This window comes from Pezoporus flaviventris, unplaced genomic scaffold (assembly GCF_033815535.1).
Source record: "Pezoporus flaviventris isolate CSIRO_AGI_PZ_B2104156 unplaced genomic scaffold, CSIRO_AGI_Pfla_v1 ptg000007l, whole genome shotgun sequence".
Classification (NCBI taxonomy): domain Eukaryota; kingdom Metazoa; phylum Chordata; class Aves; order Psittaciformes; family Psittacidae; genus Pezoporus; species Pezoporus flaviventris.
Genome location: NW_026892555.1, coordinates 96223442 through 96240583, shown reverse-complemented (window position 1 = coordinate 96240583; position 17142 = coordinate 96223442). Strand labels below are relative to the sequence as shown.

General features: G+C 36.6%; 1 protein-coding gene across 2 annotated transcripts in view; it reads right to left on the bottom strand.

Annotated features, from left to right (window-relative positions):
* Positions 1 to 17142, bottom strand: part of CTDP1 (CTD phosphatase subunit 1) — a 104126-nt gene that overhangs the window by 63540 nt on the left and 23444 nt on the right. For both annotated transcript variants that reach the window (XM_061449622.1, XM_061449623.1), the window contains exons 6-9: positions 12316 to 12406; positions 10984 to 11150; positions 9070 to 10155; positions 1503 to 1644 (exon numbers count right to left, since the gene is read on the bottom strand). In XM_061449622.1, coding sequence (XP_061305606.1) covers positions 1503 to 1644; positions 9070 to 10155; positions 10984 to 11150; positions 12316 to 12406 — 1486 coding nt within the window. The remainder of the gene's footprint in view (positions 1 to 1502; positions 1645 to 9069; positions 10156 to 10983; positions 11151 to 12315; positions 12407 to 17142) is intronic.

Below are 17142 nucleotides of genomic sequence, written 5' to 3'. Positions count from 1 at the left end.
AACCAAAAATGATGTAAATTGAAAAATTAAAATAATAATAAAAATATCAAACAAACCAGCATATTATGCACCATGAAACTGATTCTATATTAAAAAATACAATTACATTTTGACAAATACTGGAAGTGCTACAGAACTGGAGATTTTACCATACGCTCTCTCAGACATTTCTGAAGTTGTCTTGTAGAGTCAATACTTACGGTCAACTAATTCCAAGTTTACTTGATTTTTTTTTAATATTCTTAAGCTCATTTTATATGCAAATATTTTCCTAGAGTTCATCCCTTCCCTAGTTCAGAAGTGCTTTGGACCCATAATTACTATTTTAAGCAGCCCCACTAGGGAGAAAAAAAATCTTTTCCAGATAAGTTGCACAGTGTTGGGTTAATAAAGTCACTACCTAGATTTGTATTAAGAACTTTAAGTGCCTGGCCTCTGAGACAAACATACCACACAAATATTTCAAAGTTTGATTTAAAAAAAAGATCTGATAACACTTTTAAAAAACAAAATAACCTCATCGAGCCACAAGTAGGCTACCTCGCACTCCTAAGTTTTTTGAATCCTGGCTCTCCATCTAGTGTCCTATTTCATAAGTGACCTCACTTTCAGATGTTTTTACTTTTGGTGTCTTCAGTATGTATGAGGACTTACATGCACATTCTGCCTCAAATGCCTAGTGTCTTCAAAGCAGAACACAAATCTCTAGCCTACTCAGTTAACCACACCAGTATTGATTTGATACAGAAAGTCCAATATGCTATTCCCCTTCCTGCCTGAACATAGAAGGGAAGGTCCTCTGTTAGGCTTGCGAGACACTATTAATATTAATGTCAGTCTATCTAACCAGGCAACAAGTCAAGAAGCAGAAGCTGGCTCTACAGTATCTTGTCATGAGTTACTGTAGCCATGGAACTTTCCTGAAGGGGACTGTTCTTACTAGCCTTCTGACTTTCTCTGCGTTAACAGACAAGTTCTTGGCTGTCCCTTCTATTTGCCATCATCCTAATGCACTGATTATTATTTTCTTTCTTCTAGTTTCTGCTTCTATCTTCATGTCTTCCAGCCCCTCTTGGGTTTTTCTATTGTATTTTTCTGTTACTGCCTTCCACGTCACCGCTCAGAAAAAAAATTGCCATACTTTACAAAATTACCATGCTGTGAAAATGTGTACATTTCCCCTATGTTAGTTTGTGGATAAACTGACAAGGTCAACTGCTCCAGCCGAAAATAGCTAACAAGGACAACTGTTAAAAAAACTATTGGCATCACAGGTTTCTCCTGATTCTTCTAGCTGCTGAACTGCCTCCTGATCCTTTAATGGTCTTCCGTTTTAGCAGCACAGAAGTGGATAAAAATGGAGGGTTCTTTCATTAAATCTCTAGGCACGGCACACCACTGTGAATTTATCAGAAACCAATTTTAAAGCTACATTAACAAATGAGCATCACTGTATAAATAAACTATTTTCAGGGGCCCTACTCCCCAAAGTTCCCACTTACCTGTGTGTTTTCATGTAATCATCCTTCAAGGGAAAGAGCTGTTCCTCAACCTTGTCCCAGCGCTCCAAGCAGCTCCACAGCCAATCGGGGTTTACAACGTGTAGGTCCTTGCAGTCCTGAGCTTGCCGTACTTTTTCTGTGCCTATTACGAAACATAACATTACAGTGTTCCCAGAAACACAGAAGATAGTTTTAAGTACCCACTGGTTTAAGAATATTTTGTGATCAAACAACTGCTCCTCCTCAGTCCAACAAAACAATCACAAGTGATAAAAGTGAGACTCTAAATAAGATGCAAGAATCTCAGTCTCAAGCTGGATGAAGCTATTTGCAACTTCCCAAAGCACTGGCACCAAAGTACACTAGAATTAACAGCCAACCCCTTTTGCCAGTATTGGGCAGAAAGTAGAACAACAGAAGTGAAGTAAAACATGGCAGCTAGCACAAAATCCACATGAAACTATCAACAATGTAGTGTGCAAGTAACAAGTGTCCTCAAATTCCCTCTGGAGAAGCCAGAACAAGAGAGAAACTCTTCAGTTACTCTTTTTGATGCTTCGTGGCAAAGATTTATAGCAACTAGAAAGAAGCAAATAAAGGCAAAAATTAACCTTGAAGTGTAGTCAGTTCCCAGAAACAGCTGACTGTCCAAATGTTTCAAGAATGTATTTATTTGATTGGAAAAAGTAATTTCATCAATTGTGGTACTTGTTTCAGCATTTATCAAAGAGATCTATGGAGGGACTGGACACCTTTGAGACTACAAAGAATTGTATAATCTGCCAATAAATCACTAAATATATATGCAATAGAGAAAAACTCCAAGGATTCTGACCTGATATATCTAGGTTTGACACACACATCAGATTTTTACACACATACTGGCAAGGCTAGAAATGAAAGTCATTACTCTTCCCTTTTGTCACATCTCTATAGCATTTCATCTTATTTACAGTTTAAACCCAATTACTTGTTCATATCCTGTCTTGGTGCAAAGACATTTAAATACACTTTAAATGTACTACATTTTTTGTTTAAAAACGTGAAAAGGCAGAAGTTCAATTAAAACTTAGCCCTTTTCCCTAGATTAAGAGCAGAACTGAAGGTGAAGCAAGTATATGTAACTTCAAACACTATTCACTCCTACTGAAGCCCATAAATTCTGCACAAAGTGCTGAAAGCTTCTGTTTTCCTGCTCTTTTCTTTCCCCAAATCTAACAAAATAGAGAAAAGGTAGTCCTACTCCTGTAACTTTAGATACAAATATATGTTTCTTACATTTAGATTCATAAAAATAGTGTTCTGTGCACAAATATATTTCTTCTATTTTCAGCATCAAATGCAAGCAATTCCACAGTTCAGGATATAAGAGCTGTACAGTAAATGCAAAGCTTTTCTCCACACTAGTAAAAAAGGCATTTATTTTAGAATCCAGGATAAACACAGAGTGTTTAAAGATAAAGCCTTTTTCCAGACCACAAATTGTTTAGAAATGCCATATTTCAAAATCTGCCACAAAGAAAGAACAAAACCAAAAAAGAACAAAACTCAACAAAAACAATTTAACAGCCCCATCTGTGATCATCCTAGCACACCTTTGCAGTACAAGAGGTTTTAACGGGCTAAAAAGCAAAACACTAAGGGAAGTCAGTGCACCTAGATCATTCATCCTTTGACAAGAAATGTGTTTTACAATTAATCTGTTACAAACATAATCAGCAACCCAGAGTACTTTTACACAACAGCTGCTGGAAATGGGCCAGCTTACAGTGCCAGAGGGAGTTTCCATGGGAGGCATTATTAGTACTTATATTACCTCAGTAGGAAATGTGGAAATACCTGCAGTTAGAAACAGTATAAAACTGTTTAATTTATAAACAGGATATGTTGCAGAGGGAAGAAAGCAAAGGTTCTGAACAACGATCAGATTCAGAGATCTTGGGGGGGGAAGGACTAAAAAAAGTGAAAGACTTAACTTGCAAAATGGTTTCTTTTGAGAATAAAGGAGAAAAGCAAAGATGACATAAGAACAAAGAGGTAGGAAGAAAGCTGTCATAAAAAGGATGCTGAAGTCAGGTTCATAAGCATAGGAGTTTCGGGGGGGTGGGGGAAGACATGAAGAGCAAGAACTCCAGTAGAAGTTTAGGCACCTGTACCCTGTGTTAGATAGTGAATCAAATATCAGATATGGCTAGCAATACTGTCCAGCACATAACTCTTGAGCTGACTGAGTACAACATATAACAGGGTGTGATTTCACTAGTAAGCATACAGAACAGTTAACCAGAGATAGTGGTGCTACTGGACTGACTGACTGTGCTTATAATACCCTGAGGAAAAGCTCATCTGACACTGCAGTACATCCATTCACACAACTAAAGAAATTGTTGCTCCTTCTGGACTTTATCAGGAAACCTGAACAAAACCATAAAACTGCACCTTCACCTCATATTAAATTTGGGAAGCTATGTGAGGAGATGGCTTCCTTCAACTATTTTTTAAAAATTATGTTTCTGCATTGATGATTTATCAGGTGCTTCACCTTGCTGCCCATTCCACGCATATACACATTCTGCATTCATGCACATCTGTTTCATACCAGATATACACTAGAACGGTTACAGTTGGAAGGGACCTTAAAGATAATCCATGCGAAGCTTCTCAGCAATCAATAACTCTGAGTCCTTTTCCTCAGGCCTGCTCTCCATCCACATCCACTCATTGCTCATGGTATTTGTGCTTGGGATTGCCCTGACCCAGCTGCAGGAGCTTCCACTTGTCCTTGTAAAGTGCAAACTTGATGAGGTTTGCGCTGGCCCACCTCTAGAGACTGTCAGGATTCCTCTGAGTGGCATCCCTTCCCTCCAGCCATTAAGCCATTGACTGGAACTCTCAGTTGCAGCCAATTCCTTATCCACTGAGCCTCTCCATCTTAGAGACAAGGATGTCATGTGGGACAGTGTCAAATGCTTTGTCCACATAGACGATGTCTGTCACACTTCCCTTATGCAGCAACTCCATAGCCCCATCATAAGAAGGCCACACATCAAGATCTCACACATATGATGTTCTTAGATTTGGTGAAACGCCAAATTTAACTGGGTAGGAGAAACAGTACTGCAATACTTAATATCCTTACCTTCTAGTCCCCCTTTCCTCAGTGTAAATTTTTGGAAGAATGCTTATGAAGAAGAAACTGCAGAAAGGATTTTAATCCATCCAAGCAATAAATACTTTGGTACAGTTAGGAACATCTGAATCATCCAATTAGGCTGAAAATCCCTTTGAAACAAACAATTTTTCTGCACTGCTTCCCCCCCCCCCCCCATTATTCCTTTCTAATCACCTTTCTCTACATCAAATTTTAGTCTAAAATTGTTATAAAAAGTTAAAAAGGCACACAAGCCTTTTCACATGAAGCAGCTAGAGTCCAAATTAATCACCTCTACCCTCTGATGGATACAGCCTGAAATATGTAATTTTGGGAAAGGTTATTTTTAAACCTGGGGAAGGCACTCATCAGTTCTACTTTTGAACTTGCAAGAAAAAGGTTGAAAACAACAAAAAAGCTTCCTATTAATCTTGGCAATTTGCTACTACAAAAAGTGACTGAAATCAATCACGTAACAATAAACACCAGGAGCTGTTCCCCAAGACACTTAGTTTCATTACAACAGTTAATTTTGTCTTATCCAAAGTTTGGAGCACACTAGGCATTTCAGCAACATAGATAAATGAGACAAACTGTATACTTACAAAGACTAAAAAGAAATGTTATATGCGTATTTGGGTACGTTCATTATATCAAGTAGCGCAGCCCAATGTGGAGATCTGCAGGGCAAAAGGGTGCTGGAGGAGAATACCCACCCCATGTGCATTTCAGGGAGTTTTGCTCTGGATTAGCTTTGTCCAGACCTATGGGCCAAATGCCTGTGAGGGCTCAGCTGACTCTGCCTTCTAATTCAGTATCACCCATGAGGAGCCCACCGTGTGTACTCCAGGCTGCACCAGGATGAACTAAAGTAGGCAATATGAGTGACCACCAGAATCACTCTCAAAACTGTCTCCCGATTCCAACAGACTAAAGTCAACATATCCTTACAGCAGTTTGTAATCAGGTTGCCAAACACTGCTTGGAAATATCTGTTCATTAAAAAGTTTCTATACGGACCATCTTTACGTATAAAATCTTGATTTGTGATGATATCCTGAAGCTCTTCTCCAGCATTAACCTAAGAGAAGTTATACAGACTTCAGTATTTTGTCCTACAAGAATTAAATGATAACAAAACTGTGCCAGATGTGCTGTATGGAGGCTATGTCTAGAGCTCAGCTTTAACATCGCATTGTGCTTTACCAGCAAAAGCAACAGGCTTATACTGTCAGTGCCCAAGTTGTTTTTTTTTTTAAAAACAAACAAAAAACCAAACAAACAAAAGCAGCTATGCACTGCTCCAAAGACATGTCCCGTGAAAATATTCTTCGGAGCAAGACTGTGGACACATCATAGCTCTTTGATGTGAAGATGGCACACCAAGTCATAGGACAGGCTAACAAGACTTCAGCTGGTGGCTTTCTGCTCTCTCTGTGCCTCAGAGACTAAAGAGTAAGCATTTTTAAGTTGGTAGATGAGAATGAATAAAAGAAGCCATAGTTCATAGTACAACTGGTATTTTAAGCAACCTGATATTTAAAGATATTAAGCCTATGTCAAGTTTTGTTAAGTTGACAAAAGTAAGGAAGTTATTTCCATATTGTTTTCAAAGTATAGGAAAAGACACAGAAGTAAATATATTTTTGAAAAAGAAAAGAAAAATTCAGGGCTTAAACTAACAAATTTCCATTCCTACTAGAATAATTTTTATGTGACTTGGTCACCTTTAGCTGCCCCACTAGCAAAAATTCGATACAAAAATCAACTACAGTATCTTTCATCTGTTCAGGAAGGTACATAACAAGGTTTAAAGTGTAGTAACTGGTTAAGTGTGTACACAGCTATAGTAAATCATCCAGAGCAGTTTACTGTTGCTTAAAGCAAACCACAGATGTTTCAAAAACTGAAGAGTTATGCAGCCCATAGGTAAGCTGAAAGGACAACAGAGCAGCCTTTTCTCAGTCACTCAGATTTATGAAAATCTGATTAAACAAAACAAAGATCCAACTGCTTTACAGTAATTCAGGTAGATAGTATTTTCCTCCCTAAATAATGTAAAAAAAATCCTACTAATCCAAGAGAAAGGATTTATTTATTTTCAGAATTCAGAGTACCTGTGTCTGCAAAGAAACAAGCTGCCTACCTGCAGAGAAACAGACAAGAATAAAAGAAATCTAACTATTTACTGCAATAGGCTAGCAAGAATGCTGCAAATACAACCTAAAATGGTATTTGTTAGCTGTTCATTCCATACATCAAGCTACCACATGGTCACTTTGCAGAGGGAAAACCCATCCCTCCAAGACCTATGGGATACTCCATTTCACAATGACTTCTTCCCTTCTTATTTCTTGACAAATCCTTCCCGTCTTAAAAATTCAAAAGCTAACAGTACCTACTGCTGCAGATTAAGTATATGTCACTTACTACTGCCCAGCTAATGCAAAGTAAACATGTAAGTTGCTTGTTGTCTGAGTGAAGAGTCTGCAGTTAGTGGGATCACCCACAAACACTGAACTGACAGGTACATTTTAAAATGACCTTTTCAAAAACACATTAAGAGGAGAAAAAAGAAAAAGCTGAACAACTTTGGTCTAAGGATTTGATTCTGGATAAAAATCAAAGTGGGAAACAAAAGTGTGACAACAACTAGTCATCAAGCAGTGCTTCAGATGTTTGCCACAGAGCAACAGATGCAGTATTTATAGTTTATCAGCAGTAATACAGATTTACAGAATTTGCTGCCTACCCACACCCTAATCAGTATAAAAAAAAATAAATATCACATTGACAGCTAAATTATCATGAAACCGGTTGTGACCAGACACAATCTGCAACCTTAAAAATCTGATTAAACTTCAGTTTCCCTCATGAAATTAGGATGATGCAGCATGACTACCCCCATTTAACCAGACATGAGAAAAATAGTCTTCAGTTGAAAAAGACAAAAAGCCATCACAAATCCACAAGCAATCCACAAGAATCTTACAAAAAAAAAAAAAAAAAAAAGGCTTATTGGAGAATTTTTTTTTTCCCCACTCTAATTTCCCTTATTTCACTGCCAGTGTTACAGAAATAATTATTAAGTGATGGTGAAAAGATGACAGCAGTCTTGCTCCATCAGCAGAAAAGACTGCCACGTTCCTCTTTCCGAATTAGTGCAATTCTTTTCTTACTAAAAGAAGGGGGCAGCTTCTGCATACTGACAACAAAGGTTTTTCACCCCGGCAATTCAGGAATAGTACTCTTCTTGTGATTTCTTGTCTTAGTTAGCAGGCAATATTTGAATATATTTTAAGTATGAAGTGCAACACCAACTTTACATTACTATTTCGAAGAAGAGTCTAAATTGACAAAAAGTCTGGAAAATATGACCCATCCGGACATCAATATATTTTTCTAAATAACACAAAGTTAACTTAAAATATATTAATAAACTCAATTCAAATACCTTAAAAGCACATTAATATAATGCAATCTAAATCTAAAGTACTTTTCCATATTAAGATTTACATTAGTGGATGATTCACTAAGAATGTGCAGGTAGTGAAGAATTTGCTTATAAAAGTAGAACACAAGAATGTGCATATGTATATAAGTATATACCACCCCCCCCAAACTGTACATTCTAAAAACAAGCAAAAAAAAAACCCAAAGAAGTGTCAACTGCTTCTCATTATCACATGCCATGTACCTTAGCATAACATTATTCAACATTTTTCATCCAGAGAAATGTTTATGTTTGGAAGGGTCTCATTTACATTTATTCTATCAATTTTACAACATCACATAACAGCTGCATCTTCTGTACAACCGCATTCAGAAGCCACCTAGTGCAAGTTAGACAAAGGAGCTTTGAAGTTAAGTGTTTTAAGATTTGAAATTGGAAAAACATTATATTGTCTCTCCATGACAAGCACATATAGGCTACATGCGGAGCAGTGACAGGCTATCACCAGATTCCAGTCACAAGACAATTTGTTTGTATTTCTTACAGAGTGAAACTAAACCATGACAGCTGAAATCTGAGAAACCAAGAAAGCAAGTATTGCTGTAACTTCATAGCAAGACCACAATAAACTTTTCTCTGAAATGAATGTTAAAGTTTATATTCAACATCTTTAACAGTCAAAAGATTCAGTACCACCAACTCTTAATTGAGAAATAAGACATGTTACATCAGAGGTTATTTAGCAGGTCCTCTTTTTAACAATTAAAAGCCACACTTGATCAAAAAGCAGCAAAATGCCTTTTAAAAAAAGGCTCCTAACCTTTTTTAAGAAGAGCCTTTCCTTTAATTTAAATTCTAATCGCAGTTATATTTAAGCCTGTAGGCTACAGAAAAACAACTCGAGGCATAAATGAGCTGAAACAGGAAAAAAAGCTGATAGAAAACTTGTCTCATGTGCTTACCTGTCCTTGCTGCAATGAGATGTGTTGCTTTGTCAGGATCATCAGCACTCAGTACTAGATTCTTCACAATTTTAGCTCCAAGTGCTGTGGCATGATAGTGTTCCCGTGTTTTCTCAATGGGAAAGTTTGTTGGGTAGAGTCCGCTAAATATTATGGTTACATCTGCCAGCACTTTACTTTTCAGTTCTGGTACTATTTTTCTGATATCTGGAATTTCCTCAATCTCTTTTTTCAGGTATTTATCATACTTTGTGTAATAATCAGTGTGAACCCGCACAAGGATCTCTTCAAGGTATATTAAATGGTCATCATCATCTGTATCATCCTCCTCGTCTTCTTCCTCCATACTCTGATCTAAGGACTCACCCATTGTAATTCCAGATTGTTCACTATTCTGAGACTCTGTTTCAGCTTCTTTCTTGTCTGCACACCCATTTCCTAAATCACAAAGACTTTCCTGTTCACTTTCTTCTTGCGCTTCAAGATCAGTTTTGTCATGAATATTTTCACTTGGCAGAGATTGTGCATCCCCAGAATGGTTCACCAGACCATCTTTTTTTTCACTCACATCAATGCAACTCCCTTTCTGCAAATTTTCATCCTGCAAAGGTTGTTTGGATTTCTTCCAGCTTCTCTTTTCCTCATTCTCACTATCTGATACAGAAGTGGATGACTTTTTGGTATCCAATCCACCATCACTTTCACTGTCACTAGACAGTTCAAAGTCCAAGTCATTTGTTGTGTTGTCTTGGGTTTGCTGCTTCTCTGTCACTGTTCTGTCACCTTGTTCTGAAGAAATCTGAGATTCTATTGTATTTGTCAAATCATGAGTGATCTCACTGTCTACTTTCTGATCAGTGCTATCATTTAAGGTATCCTGGGCAATGACTTTATCACGAGGGTTCATATCCCAGTCCAATGTTTCACTGCTTACAGAAGTACCTCCATTTGCAGTGCAAGCATCCTTTGTAGTTTTCTTGAGACCATTGCTTTGCTCTTCTACACATATAACACTCTTTGTTTCTTCAGCATCTTTTCCTGATGTCACTCCTGAATCCAATGCCTCTGGTTTTGTAGAGTAGTTTACTAAAACATAAGAAAGAAAGAAATAAAATCTGTATATATTTTCTTTTTTTATTTTTTTTTAGTTTAATCAGAAGTGAATTTTTTTTTCCTTAAACACACAATTTACATATGCAATCACTATGTTAGCAAGTGACAGGCTTTTCAGAAGTTAAGATACTTTACGTGTCAATGATTACTAGAGAGAACTAGAACTGGCAAACCTAACAAACTTTACTTTTCTAAAGACGCTGTGTAAGCAGCTCTTTTTTCTTCTTTAAAAATCACACAGGCCATCAGTGACTATTTGTTAACTATGCAAACATGAAAGGATTTATTTTTTAGCGCGAGTTTCACGATTACACCTCAGGACAATGAAACTACTGCAGCATGATTTAGGCAGGGAGGTTAAGTAGGAACAAAATATTCATTCTCAGCAGTATGTTGAGACCAGAGTTTATTAACTATTCCTCCAAAGTGGGGCAGGAAAGGGGACTGAAGAGAAGAAACCTACAGAGAGGAGTAAAGATTTATTTTTCTCTGTGCCTTATTTTACACAGAGGAGAGAAATTGCTTTCCTCTCTGTTTTTTTGAATGATTCGTTGTATCGCCATACCAGCACTCCAGCCATAACAGCCAAAACGTTATCTACCAGTACTCCACTTTTGCTGTGGTTACCCATCAAAAGGAAAGCTATGAACAAGAACAGTCCAGTTTTACTAAGTTACTTGCACTTGTGCTGCAGGAGTAACTACAATAGTCAACTACAATAATATAGGGTTGCAACAGCTATCAAACACATCTGAAAATTGGAAAAACTTGTGAAAGTAGTTTAAAAATTATATAAATTACCTTTCTTCTTCATTTGAATTTCTCTTGGTCCAGGAGGCGCATTAATATCTCCTATACCCTGAAAGTATACGTATTTCTTCACAGTTATCAAATTGGGTGCAAACTTCCAAACATCCTCTCTATCATCAATGATGCAAACCATTGAATCGCCACATGGGAAGAGATCTCTAAAAGATGAAACAGTTTATAAAATTAATTTAATTTTAGAAATTAATACTATCAATGAAAGCAGTTTCTGTTGACATTCTGGTTTGCTACAAGCAAGTTTGCAGGACATGATATATGTATCAACCTGCTAATTTAAAGTCAATAAAAAAAAATAAAAGAAACAGCTGTTTTTATATCTCTATTCCAGAGGTTAGAAGCAGGAGGAAACAAACCTCTGCATTACAACGTTTCAGCCAGTCTTACAGTTTAGGTCAACAAAGAGCCCCAAAGCCAATGACATACATAGTCAATACACTATATATAAATAGGAAAGACACATGAACAGCTTTTCAAAGAGCTGACTCACTCAATCCAGAACAATGGAAGCAAAAAGTACTAATACTTACATCACTGAGGAGGAAGAGGTACAGCACTTGATACACACATGCATATGAAAACAGCGGGGCGGGGGGGAGGATGACCCAACTCAAAAAAAACCAAAACAAAAAGCCTACAACCAAAAAAAACCCAAACTTCTCATTTGCTATGGTCAGGTGGGAATAATTTTTGATCTAGGTTTACAAAATCCTAAATATATTTGCCTTACATGAAAAAAAAAACCACACCCTTGATTTTATACCCTGAAAAACATCAGAACCTGAATTTAGACTACAATATTAATTTAAGGCTCTAGATGGCCTAATTTCAAGAAACGCTGGACCACAGAAGCTGCTAGATATACAGCAGATTTGAAAGCCAGAATATTAGATACCGAAATAAGTATTAATCTCAAACTGAGAACTTTAGTTTAACTGAAAAAAAAAAAAAAAAAATACCCCCAAAAACCAACCCAAAACCCCATGCAACATACAAGTCATCATACAAGACCACAAGCCTGAAGCCTGGAATAATAAAATGGAAACAAGGTTAAGTTATTACAAGAAAAGTGTAAGTGAAAACATGATTCCATTGCTTCACATTCTTACTGTTATACTACCACAAAACACAATAACTAGATTAAATGCTGCAATACCCAACATCTCGGTTTTATGGAGACCATGTTGATATTTAAGAAGCAGATAAAGGAGGACTATAAACATGTTAAGTGCAGAGGGAGTAATTTTTATTATATTTAGCATATTCTGTTGTCTTATTTTGTTTAATGTGTAAGACCCATATACATACCTAAGATTCCCAGTTTTTGAAAACGGATCAATACATTCATCCCTTGATAATATTCGATGGGAAAACAGCTTCTTTTCGGGGTCCAAAAATCCTTTTGAAAGAAGAAATTAAGAAGTTAATGTTCAAGATGTTTGTTCCTTGCTTACATTCTATATAATTCAGTTATTTTTAATCTATGCACCAGCAGTTTAACTAACAGACAGTTTTAAGGTATGAGGTATTATATGGGGGAAAAGGTAAGCACAGTGGATCAAGTATTTGTAACTAATGCAATGGCATTAATTTTACAAGTCCCATCTCATTTTCCTTCAACATAGCACCAAAATTGAAATGAAAAGAACTAAATTTGTGACAGCCACATAAATCAGGCTGGAAGAGATACAGCAGATGATAGATACACATGACTCTTGCAACTTACATTTATCTCTCTACAGGTGATTCGTTAAAGCTAAATGCTCGCCTTAGCTCATTATGCCTAGGGACTGCGGAGAAGTCTCACAAGAGTCGGCAATGTGCTGCAATACTTAAGCACAATGGGCAAGTTAAGGGACAGTTTCAGCCGGAGCTCTTGCATTTGTAGGTTTTAAGTTGTACCTCTAAAAACTACTTAAATATATTTACACATAATGAATATATCCTGGGATTCCTCGAAATATTTAGACCTAGTTGCAGTCACTGTTCTGACTACGCTCAGGAAAAAAGAAATCAAAAACAAACCAAAAGAAGCTGTGCTATCTGATCTTAAAATAAAATGCCATTATTTAGGAAAATGGTGACTTGGGTGTACAAACACACATGCACATGCTTCTGAACCTAGCATCCAATAATGAAGTTCAACCTCATGAGCAGATCACAGTCACATAATGGCTCAGAAAGAAACTGACATCTTACATGCTAACCTGAATTTCTCAGTTTACTGAATTTGTGTTAAATTTAGCATTAACTTCTCATTTTCTGAGTAATACAGGGCAGTCAATACTTATCTGGGGCAACTTTTTAAAGGTTTTTTATTTTACCTTAAATGGTGGCCATCTTAACAGCCAGAACCAAAGTTCAAAGTGACTATAGATTTTAAGGACCAACTTCAATTTTCTTTCAAGGAGGAGCTTTGAGATTTGCACAGAACACATGGTCAACTCCTTTTAGAAGTCCAGCTCTCATGAGTATGTTTAAGCTGGGTCTTCAAAAAGAGAGTATAAAAAAGTCGAATAAAAATCAGCAACTGAAAAGTTGATCCTCTATGTAGTTAATGTGTAATTGGAGTAACTTAAAACCCATAAAAGCAAGAAAATTTCGAGTTAAGGACAGAGGTTCAACCTTAACTCACCCGGCTATGCTTAAGAATTGCTGCAAACTCGTAGAATCATCCCCTGTAGTGAGACCCTTGCAGTACCTAGGCATAATGAATTGAGAGAATTAGCTACAAAGATTTATTGCCATACATACAGATATTTTGACAAACTACATAAGCTGTCATATAAGTTGCTGCTCTCCCCAACCAAATTCTCTTCTTCTGTATTCTATTATCTGAATACACAGGAACACTCTACATCAAATTGGACAGATGTGCACTATTAGATGGTAAAACCACAATGAGGCTTTCATTTGCAGTCTTGTCTAGCTAAAACTGCAAGAAAGTGAAGCTGAACTAAGAAAGCCCAAGCACAGAAACCCTGACTGCCAAGTATTAGAGACGAGATAATGTTCTGGAACTTTTCAATAATTCTTGGTAAAGATCTAATTTAAACACTTTTTTCCTCCTTGATAATTCACTAAAATTGCACTTATGATACAGCTCACAACAGATGTACCCACACAGATAAAAGCTCATCTTAAGAGAGAAGGGTCTTTCAAAGCTAAGCTACTTGAATAACAATATGGAAAACAGCACTGGTCATTTAAAGACCATGTCTTAAACTCTTTGATTTCTCTTGGATGTTGCCTGGCCAACTGAATCAATACAACAGACATAACCCTGATGTATTCACATGGCAGGGTAATGACAGATAACATTGCATTTAGTATACATAATTTATTTTCTTCAATAGTATGTTAATATCATCTTTAAATTTTGAAGAGGCTATATTGGCTATTCACTAACCTATTTAGCGATTCAGTGACACCAGAAGACATAACTGGAATATCATTGGAAACAGAGGATCTGATCTAGTTGAAGATGTCCCTGCTCATTGCAGGGGGATTGGCCTAGATGGCCTCTGAAGGTCCCTTACAGCCCAAACTATTCTATGATTTTGCTCTATACAAGAGCAAGCAAGACAACTAGTGGCTACATAACATACTGTTACTTAAAACATTAAGTTTTAATTTGTTTATGACTGCAAATAGAACATACACCTGAAGAAATAAAAACTTTACATTAAAAATAAGTAGATGCAGATATAACCTCCAAGATAAAACTAAGTAAGGCCTAAGATTAAACTTTTATTAAAAAATTAAAATCATTATTATGCTGCTTTCAGTAACAAGAACTGGGAAACATAATGAAAAAATCTACTACCTTCAAAATAAAAATATTTTCACAACCTACATATTAAAACACTTAGAATTTACCATAGCACACTGTTCGGATATTAACCTTTAATAATGAAGCCACAGGTTTCAAATCGATGATACCTTCCAAAGCACTGGTGGCTTTTTCTTTAATAAAATTCCATACAGATACACCAAAAAAGGCACCTGTTTTGATGATGCTGTTTTTTTGTGGGGGCATTTTGTTGTCATTTTCTATGACTTTGGAGGGATAAGAACATCTGTGTTTTTTAATATGCTCATTAAGTATACAGCAACAGTGAAAGTGTTCCCAACATGTACTCTTGTTTCATTTATTTATTTCTACCCATTTCCACCACCATGCCTTGAAATCTGATCAGTCACTTTTCACTGTTTGTTGATTGTTAGTAATAAATTTTCTTAACAGATTTTTTTTTAATGGAGAAGTATCAGTTTGCAGGTAACATACCAGCAAAAGGATAAACGTTGATGAATTTCTCATTTTGTAAGCATGTTTAAAAAAAAACCTTTATAAGAAGTCAAAATGATTGAAGACAGACTTGTGGTTTCAAATCAAAACTGAGTCTCCATTTAGTTCCATGAATTAGACAATGTGCTAAGTACACCTCTAAGCAGTTTTTTGAACAAACTGAAGTCACTATCATTATCCTTTGACAGCCATATTATGAGGGACTATTCAGTTGACTCACCTACCAGAGACTATTCCTCTCCAGTTTGTTTTCCAGTATCTCAGACTGGGTCTTTGCACATACAAGCGTACCTAACTGTGTTACCTGACCTTATGTAGGCTGTTACAAAAGCAAACCTTTGTAAGACTTCTAAGGTTAAGTAAAAAAGACCAACAACATCACAAGATGCAATGTTCAAAAGTAAATAAATTATACTGGGGAAGTCTCAGATCTTACAGAGTTAAACAGCAATTCCCAGTGGGGTGATGTAACAGTAGGATCCAACATGAATTTGAAGAAGTCCTTTTAAAAATAAATTTAAAACTGAAAGTCATCTCCAATTCTACTTCAGGTCCTACTTTAGAACCTGGAAAGAGCTGTTCAGTCAATCTTTCAGTTGCATTAGAGACCTTCAGACACTGGTGATTACACACACACACACTCTCGTCAGTTATTTCTTGATACACTTGCTGTAATAAACCATATGTATGAATGTCCTCAAATCAGTTCTACTTCCTAAAATCCACTAGGAATCTTAGGAGTGATTTCATACTGCATTATCCTTGCCTAGTGGCCTTTGAACTCAAAATTCACAGCTGCATTGACTTTTACAACACCATTTAAGCCAAATTCAGTATTAAATACACTGGACTTCTCTGATGCAGAGTAGGGAAAAAAAAAATATCAATTGGTCAAAGTAATTATTTATAAGATAAATACTACACGAGGCTCTAGATAAAAATGTAAAATTCATCTTCATAACCGTACTACAAGATACCACTTTGCAAATATGTCAAATTAAGAAAGGGTTTAGGATAAACTGCTTCAGGCAGATATAAATGGTGTTTACAAATAGCAGGTAATGCCACTTAGCAGCTGAGTCTGCTGGGATGAGAGAAAAGGACCTCTGTCATCTATTCGCAAATGAGGAAAAAGCCTTCCAGAACATGCAAGTAGCAGCTCAGTGTCTAGATTTCACTAAGAAATGGAGAACTACAGAGTCCTATAGGTCCTATATGGAGAACCTGATTTCACAAAGAAATCTAGGATGCATATAGAGGACCTAACAACAAAACCCTTTTTCCTTATGAGAAAAGATTCATTACAAGTCCTTCCTTTACATAACAGAGGGATAACAGTAAAATATCAAACTGACAGCTGTGAGAGATAATTTAACCAATACTGCCATCAAGTGTTCTCTGTATGTATTAGCTATACATTTCTCCGTGCATCTAGGTTACACAGGCAAGTACATGGACCAAAGGCTGTATCGACCATTTCTCCATAGCAACATATTTCAGCTGAAACTATCCACTTGGAGTTTGAACACTTTTAATGAAGTCAGACAGTTTCAGGCAAAAATCTGAAAGTCTGGGGATGTCAGGAAGCAGTAATACCCTAGTTTGCTCATTTGGCGGCTATTTCCTCTGTGGAACAGATGGAACAGCGCAAGTATGATGCTGACAAATAGGCTTATCACATTATAAGTACCAGCCTGTGCCAGCACAGGGACTACAGGGTAATAAAAATTTTAGCTCAAAGTAAGCACATGACCAAGTCATACATTGAGAGATGACCAATCAGTCGGGAAGCACATACATATCATGAGTTAACTACATCTGTGACT